Raw genomic sequence first — 8,758 nt, 5'->3', positions numbered from 1 at the left:
CTCCTCCGCGCCCGGTCTGAGGCCGCGGGGCTCCGGGCGGGCGGCGGAAACGTCGAGCGGTGGCGGGGCGCAGGGGGCCGCCATGTTGTACGGCAGAAGGAGGCGGGCGGGGCCGTCGTCGGGCACTTCCGTTTCCGGTGTGTCCGGGCCGTGGAGGCGGTGTGGGGAGCGGGAGGTAAACACAGGCCGCGGCCTGGGGGGGGAAAGAGGGGGAATGGCGGTGAGGGGAGCTTTAGGGGAAGGCAGGGGGTTGACAGGGACCCCAGGGACACCCACGATGAGTGGGGACCCCCCCACAGCTCCCCACAGTGGGGTGTGCCCGTCCCCAGCTCCTGCATCCCGGTGATGCCCTGTCGTGGGTCAAGGCCCCACCCCAGATCCCCTCAGGCCCCTCTTCACCACCCATCATTTTTCCCAGAAATCCCTTTTTTTAGGGGAAATCCTGAACCCCCCACCCTGGGGGCCAGTGGGGTGACAGCATTTGGGGTTGTCCCCCCCATAGGGTTGTCCCCACGGAGGTGACGGCCATGGAGGACGCTGCTGCACCTCTCGTCCCGCTCCCCACGGCCTGCGCTGGGGACACTGGGAAGAGGAACGGGGACAGCGTGGTCCCAGCGGGTGAGAGGCCCTGGGGGGGTGGGACGGTGGCTGAGGGGTGGCTTTGGTGGGGACAAGGGGCTGGGGGAACGTGGGGTTGGGGGTGCTTTGGCCCTAAGGAGGGTCCTTGTGCTGTGTCTGGTCCCCAGACCTTCTCCCAGGGTGACCCCAAACCTTCTACCACCACGTCCCAGTCCCTTCTCCCACCACGGTGTCCCTGTCCCTTTCTCCCACCATGTCCCCATCCATTTTGCCACCTTCTCCCACTGTGTCCCCAATCCTTCTCCCACCATGACCCCCATCCCTTCTCGCCCCATGGCCCCAGCTCTTCTCCCACCACATCCCACCCCTTCTCCCACAGTGTCCCCATCCCTTCTCTCACCACGTTCCCATCTCTTCTCCCACCACATCCCCATCCCTTGTTCCACCATGTCCCCAACCCTTCCCAAGGTCCCTTCCGCCTTCGAACCTTGATCTTCTTCTGGGACCTTCTTGGTTGACCCTTTCCCTGTCCCCGCTCCACGTGAACCCTCTCCCAGCCTGAGACGGCTCCTGGAGATGTTCCCTCTCCCCAACAGATTTGGGGTCGATCAAGGAGGAGGAGAAACACCAGGAGGATGCTCCTCAGCAAGAGGATGAACCTGTGGAACCCCCAACCTCCAGCCAGCAGCTGTCTCCAGGCTCCCATCCGGGGGGATCCCCGCTCTCAGGGGACAACGGGAAGGATGAGGCACCCAACAAATGCCAGGAATGTGGGAAGAGCTTCAGTTGCCGCTCGGCCTTGGTCAACCACCATCGGATCCACACGGGAGAGCGACACTTCAGCTGCCAGGACTGTGGGCGCCGCTTCAACCGTCCCTCCCTCCTGGCCACCCACCGCCGGACCCACAGCGGGGAGAAGCCCTACGAGTGCCCCGATTGTGGGAAGAGCTTCCACGAGGGCTCTGCCCTCCGGCAGCACCGCAAAGCCCACACGGACGAGCGGCCGTTCCGGTGTGAGGAATGTGGGAAGGGCTTCAGGCAGAGATCCACCCTGACCATCCACCACCGCCTCCACTCCGGGGAGAAGCCCTACCAGTGTTCCCAGTGCCCCAAGAGCTTCAAGAGCCGCCCGGAGCTGAAGCAACATCTCCAGAGCCACAGCGGGGAGAAGCCCTACCAGTGTTCCCAGTGTTCCAAGAGCTTCACCTACAGCTCAGGACTGGTCCAGCACTGGCGGACCCACACGGGGGAGAAGCCCTACGACTGCTCCCAGTGCGGCCGGTGCTTCCGCAACAACTCCACGCTGGTCCGGCATCAGCAGAGACACATCGTGTAGGACAATCATCCCTTCCTCAACCTTTGGGAAGAGCTTTTCCAACCCTCTTGGGTTCTCCAAGATCTTCTGGGCACACAGCGGGGGGAAAGATACTGCCCCCACCACAGGAGAGGCTTCAGCCATCGCTCACCGGTGGTCCCAGCTGGAGCAGAAACCCGACATTTGCCTGATTTGCCTCAAAAACTTCACCTCCAGCCCCAAACTCATCCACCATCGGAGGATCCACAACAAGAAGAAGCCTCAGGGTTGTGGGAAGAGCTTTTGGCTCCACTTCATCTCGTCTCCCATCATAAAAGCCACCAACTGAAGATGGGGACAACCCCACTGGGGGCCAGCCCCATCCTGGTGGCATCTCAGACACATCTTGGGGGTCCCTGGTGGTGGCACCCAGAGGTAACCAACCCACCCACATACATCCCACCGGTTTATTTCCTTTTGACTGTATATTTTTATATGGAAAACGGCTTTGTGAGGTTGATTTTATAAAAAGCCACCCCCATCCTCTGTTTTTTTTTGCCTTAGATTCAAGATGGGGGGAAGGGAGGGAAGGGAGACCCATGAGCTTCACCCGAGAGAAAAGAAATCACAGCCAAACAGGGTCTTTCTTGATGTCTCAGTTCATTTTCTCGATGTTTTCAACCTATTTTGGGTCGTATTAATGGATGGGGCTGGATTGAAAGTAAATTAGGGCCAAAATAAAAGCGTTTGTGTGTTGGCCTCGTGCGAGTATCTCTGTGGTGGGGTCAAAGCAAGGGCTCATGTGGGTGGAAGAGCCTTTTTTGGAGGGGAAAACTATCAAAAAGTCCCCAATTTTGGATGGGCTGGGAGCATCTTCTGCCCCTGGAGGGTGTGAGACCCCTTGGTGGGTCACCAAGTTGGAGTCACCATCGGGAGGGGTCATCTCCAAAGCGGGATCTGATGGTGGGCAGCTGCTCCCAACCCCTCCAAATCACGATGATGCGGCCAACGAAACCATATTTGGGTCACTTTAAGCAAGTTTTGGGTCAACGGAGCCTGGTTCTTATGGGTGATTTTAACTCCCCAGAGATTGGTTGGAAGAGGAGCAGTTGGCGAGTGCTGGGAGCTCTTTGGGAAGCACAAAACCAGTTCATCCCCTTTAAAGATAAGGGTCGACATTCTCACCCAGGAGTGTCCAGAGCCAGTAGCTGATGGGTTCTACTGGTTTGGGCTGGGCTGGGGTTAATTTTCTCCCAGTGGTTGCCGTGTTTCAGGGCTGGTATGACAGGAATGTCCATAATGCATATTGTTGCAGTTGTTGCTGAGCGATGTTTATATTAGGTCAAGGACTTTTTCACATTTTGTCTATTTTTTTAACATTCTTCTCATTATTTTTATTCTTTTCTTCCATTCCTGTTCTTCTAAATTCTCTTTATCTGAACCCACAAGTTATTTTTTAAAATTTTCTCCCCATCCCACTGGGGCTTGGGGGGGAATTACTGGTTTCAAAGTCCCGGTTGATGGCTGGGGTTCAACCCCCCCACTCCTGTGGGTCTTTCAGCTCTCACCTAATATTAAATGATTAATTTAGAGCATTCCCTTTACCCCATCGATCAACTGTGTCCCAGTGTCCCAGTTTGGGCTGGGATGGGGTTAATTTTCCCAGTTTGGGGGCTGGTATGAGAGGAGTGTCAATAATGCATATTGTTGTAGTTGTTGCTGAGCGATGTTTATATTAAGTCAAGGACTTTTTCTCATTTTGTCTATTTTTTCACCATTCTTCTCATTATTTTTATTTTCTCTTCCATTCTCATTCTTCTAAACCATCTTTATCTCAACCCACGAGTTAATTTTAAAATTTTTCTCTCCATCCCACCAAGGTGGGGGAGGGGAATTACCAGTTTCGAGGTCCCAGTTGCCCGCTGGGGTTCAACCCCCACACTCCTGGGTGTTTTTCAGCTCTCGCTTCATATTAAACGATTAATTTAGAGCATCCCCTTTTCTCCCATCGATCCACCGTGTCCCGGTGTCCCAGTTTGGGCTGGGATGGGGTTAATTTTCCCTGTTTGGGGGCTGGTATGAGAGGAATGTCAATAAGACATATTGTTGTAGCTGTTGCTGAGCGATGTTTATATTAAGTCAAGGACTTTTTTCATTTTGTTTATTATTTTTCCATTTTTCTCACTACTGTTACTTTCCCTTCCATTCCTGTTCCTCTAAACCATCTTTATCTCAACCCACGAGTTAATTTTTTAATTTTTCTCCCCATCCCAACGAGGTGGGGGGGTTGATGACCGGTTTTGAGGTCCCAGTTGCCCACTGGGGTCCAACCCCCCCACTCCTGGGTGTTTTTCAGCTCTCGCTTCATATTAAACGATTAATTTAGAGCATCCCCTTTTCTCCCATCGATCCACCACATCCCAGTGTCCCAGTTTGGGCTGGGATGGGGTTAATTTTCCCAGTTTGGGGGCTGGTAAGAGAGGAATGTCAATAAGGCATATTGTTGTAGTTGTTGCTGAGCGATGTTTATATTAAGTCAAGGACTTTTTCTCATTTTGTCTATTTTTTCACCATTCTTCTCATTATTTTTATTTTCTCTTCCATTCTCATTCTTCTAAACCATCTTTATCTCAACCCACGAGTTAATTTTAAAATTTTTCTCTCCATCCCACCAAGGTGGGGGAGGGGAATTACCAGTTTCGAGGTCCCAGTTGCCCGCTGGGGTTCAACCCCCACACTCCTGGGTGTTTTTCAGCTCTCGCTTCATATTAAACGATTAATTTAGAGCATCCCCTTTTCTCCCATCGATCCACCGTGTCCCGGTGTCCCAGTTTGGGCTGGGATGGGGTTAATTTTCCCTGTTTGGGGGCTGGTATGAGAGGAATGTCAATAAGACATATTGTTGTAGCTGTTGCTGAGCGATGTTTATATTAAGTCAAGGACTTTTTTCATTTTGTTTATTATTTTTCCATTTTTCTCACTACTGTTACTTTCCCTTCCATTCCTGTTCCTCTAAACCATCTTTATCTCAACCCACGAGTTAATTTTTTAATTTTTCTCCCCATCCCAACGAGGTGGGGGGGTTGATGACCGGTTTTGAGGTCCCAGTTGCCCACTGGGGTCCAACCCCCCCACTCCTGGGTGTTTTTCAGCTCTCGCTTCATATTAAACGATTAATTTAGAGCATCCCCTTTTCTCCCATCGATCCACCACATCCCAGTGTCCCAGTTTGGGCTGGGATGGGGTTAATTTTCCCAGTTTGGGGGCTGGTAAGAGAGGAATGTCAATAAGACATATTGTTGTAGTTGTTGCTGAGCGATGTTTATATTAAGTCAAGGACTTTTTCTCATTTTGTCTATTTTTTCACCATTCTTCTCATTATTTTTATTTTCTCTTCCATTCTCATTCTTCTAAACCATCTTTATCTCAACCCACGAGTTAATTTTATTTCTCCTGCCACTATGACAACAGCCCTTCTCCTCCTGTGTCCCCATCCCTTCTCCCACCAGGACCTCAAACCTTCTCCTACCATGTCGCCATCACACCTCCCGCCATCTTGCCATCCCTTCTCCCACTGGAGACCCATCCCTTCTCCCATCCCACCCTGTCCTCCTCCATTTTGCCATTCCCCATCCCTGTCCCATCTGTCTTCCCACCATGTCTCCATCCCATCTGCCACCATGACCCCATCTCCTCTGCCACCGTGACCCCAGCCCTTCTCCCACCATGACACCAACCCTTCTATCACATCCTTATTCCTCCTTCCACCATGACCCCATCCCTCATTCCACCATGTCTCCAACCCCTTCTTCCTTGATCTTCTGCTGGGACCATCTGGCTCTTGGCTGACCCTTTCCCTGTCCCTGTTCCATTTGAACCCTCTCCCAGCCGGAGATTGCTCCTGGAGATGTTCCCTCTCCCCAACAGATTTGGGATCAATCAAGGAGGAGGAGAAACACCAGGAGGATGTTCCTCACCAGGAGGATGAACCCATGGAACCCCCAACCTCCAGCCAGCAGCTGTCTCCAAGGACCCATCCCGGGGAATCCCCCCTCCCAGGGGACAATGGAAGGGAAGAGGCACCCAACACCTGCCAGGAATGTGGGAAGAGCTTCAGTTGCCGCTCAGCCTTGGTCAACCACCATCGGATCCACACGGGCGAACGCCCGGGTGCCACTGGGGTGACAGCGTTTGGGGTTGTCCCCCCCATAGGGTTGTCCCCACGGAGGTGACGGCCATGGAGGACGCTGCTGCACCTCTCGTCCCGCTCCCCACGGCCTGCGCTGGGGACACCGGGAAGAGGAACGGGGACAGCGTGGTCCCAGCGGGTGAGAGGCCCTGGGGGGGTGGGACGGTGGCTGAGGGGTGGCTTTGGTGGGGACAAGGGGCTGGGGGAACGTGGGGTTGGGGGTGCTTTGGCCCTAAGGAGGGTTCTTGTGCCGTGTCAGGTCCCCAAACCTTCTCCCAGGGTGACCCCAAACCTTCTCCCACCACGTCCCCATCTCTTCTCCCACCACGTCCTCATCTCTTCTCCTACCATGTCCACATTTCTCCTGCCACTATGACAACAGCCCTTCTCCTCCTGTGTCCCCATCCCTTCTCCCACCAGGACCTCAAACCTTCTCCTACCATGTCGCCATCACACCTCCCGCCATCTTGCCATCCCTTCTCCCACTGGAGACCCATCCCTTCTCCCATCCCACCCTGTCCTCCTCCATTTTGCCATTCCCCATCCCTGTCCCATCTGTCTTCCCACCATGTCTCCATCCCATCTGCCACCATGACCCCATCTCCTCTGCCACCGTGACCCCAGCCCTTCTCCCACCATGACACCAACCCTTCTATCACATCCTTATTCCTCCTTCCACCATGACCCCATCCCTCATTCCACCATGTCTCCAACCCCTTCTTCCTTGATCTTCTGCTGGGACCATCTGGCTCTTGGCTGACCCTTTCCCTGTCCCTGTTCCATTTGAACCCTCTCCCAGCCGGAGATTGCTCCTGGAGATGTTCCCTCTCCCCAACAGATTTGGGATCAATCAAGGAGGAGGAGAAACACCAGGAGGATGTTCCTCACCAGGAGGATGAACCCATGGAACCCCCAACCTCCAGCCAGCAGCTGTCTCCAAGGACCCATCCCGGGGAATCCCCCCTCCCAGGGGACAATGGAAGGGAAGAGGCACCCAACACCTGCCAGGAATGTGGGAAGAGCTTCAGTTGCCGCTCAGCCTTGGTCAACCACCATCGGATCCACACGGGCGAACGCCCCTTCAGCTGCCAGGACTGCGGGCGCCGCTTCAACCGTCGCTTCAACCTCAACACCCACCGAAGGATCCACACTGGAGAGACGCCATTCGAGTGCCCCGACTGTGGGAAGAGCTACCACGACAGCTCCACGCTCCGGCAGCATCGCAAGACCCACACGGACGAGCGGCCATACCGGTGTGAGGAATGTGGGAAGAGCTTCAGGCACAGGTCCACCTTGACCATCCACCACCGCATCCACTCAGGAGAAAAGCCCTACAAGTGCCCCGAGTGCCACAAAAGCTTTACCAACAGCTCGGGGGTGGTGAGGCACTGGCGGACCCACACCGGGGAGAAGCCCTACAAGTGTCCCCAGTGTCACAAGAGCTTCACCAGCAACTTGGGGCTGGTGGGGCACAGGAGGGTCCACAGCACCGAGAGGCCCTACCAGTGCTCCCAGTGTCACAAGAGCTTCAAGAGCAACCCCGAGCTGGTGCGGCACTGGAGGACCCACACCAGACCGTGACCCGATGGTTCTCCCAACGTAGGTCAACGCTTCCTCAACATCTCCACACCATCCAAAGATGGGGACAACCCCACTGGGGACCAGCCCCATCCTGATGGTATCTCAGATGCATCCTGGTGGTCCCTGGTGGTCGCACCAAGGGGCAGCCAACCCATCTACAGACATCCCAACAGCTCTTATTTTTCTTTCCCTACATGTTTTTATATATAAAGGTTGGGTTTTTTGGGGTGGGGGGGGTGCATCCTGATGGTATCTCAGATGCATCCTGGTGGTCCCTGGTGGTCGCACCAAGGGGAAGCCAACCCATTCACGCATAGCCCACCAACTCTTATATTTCTTCCCTTATGTGTTTTTATATATAAAGGGTGGGTTTTGGGGGGGTGTTTTTAAAAAAGCCACCCCCATCCTCTGTTATTTTTGCCTTAGATTCGAGATGAGGGGAAGGGAGGGAGGGGAGACCTATGAGTTTCACCCAAGATAAAAGAAATCAAGTTAAAATGGGCTTTTTCTTGATGCCTCAATTCAATTCCTTGATGTTTTCAGCCCCATTTGGGGTCAGCCAAGAGCCAGGTGATCCCAGCAGAGGATCAAGGCTCCAAGGCAGGAGGTACCTTGAGAAGGGTTGGGGACACGACACGGCACAAGAGCCCAACTTAGGGACAAAAAAGTGGATACCCCATAGTGGGATCCACTGTAGGGGCCCATAGGGGCCTACAGGCCCTATTTCGGCCTCTGCCCGCCTTTAATGGAGTTTCCAGGCGGCGGCCGCCATCTTGAGGCGCGGCGGCGCCGTAACACAAGATGGCGGCGGCCTCTCCCACCTCCCTCGCCGCCCTTTCCCCGCCTCGCCCTGAGGCGAATTCGGGATCAAACCGAGCGCGGCGGCTCCTCGCTCCTCGGGACTCGCCTCCGAGCCCGGCCTGAGGCCGCCGGGCACCGGGCGGGCGGCAGAGACGGCGGGTGACGGCGGGGCGCTGGGGGTCGCCATGTTGTACGGCAGGAGGAGAAGAGCGGGGCGTCGTGGAGCGCTTCCGTTTCCGGTGTGTCCGGGCCGTGGAGGCGGTGTGGGGAGCGGGAGGTAAACACAGGCCGCGGTCTGGACGTGAGGGGGGGAC

At 55.0% G+C, this 8,758-nt stretch overlaps 1 protein-coding gene across 1 annotated transcript in view; it reads left to right on the top strand.

Moving 5' to 3' along the window:
- Positions 1-7,873, top strand: part of LOC106893509 (zinc finger protein 62-like) — a 27,867-nt gene extending 19,994 nt beyond the window's left edge. Inside the window, 4 exon segments of the mRNA XM_014951553.1 lie at positions 446-618; positions 1,176-1,911; positions 6,002-6,201; positions 6,862-7,873. Coding sequence (XP_014807039.1) covers positions 446-618; positions 1,176-1,911; positions 6,002-6,201; positions 6,862-7,643 — 1,891 coding nt within the window. The 3' untranslated portion in view covers positions 7,644-7,873.
- Positions 7,874-8,758: the final 885 nt, after the last annotated feature.

The sequence above is a fragment of the Calidris pugnax genome, unplaced genomic scaffold (genome assembly GCF_001431845.1).
Source record: "Calidris pugnax isolate Ruff unplaced genomic scaffold, ASM143184v1 scaffold218, whole genome shotgun sequence".
Lineage (NCBI taxonomy): Eukaryota > Metazoa > Chordata > Aves > Charadriiformes > Scolopacidae > Calidris > Calidris pugnax.
This window is presented reverse-complemented; position numbering and strand designations above follow the sequence as displayed.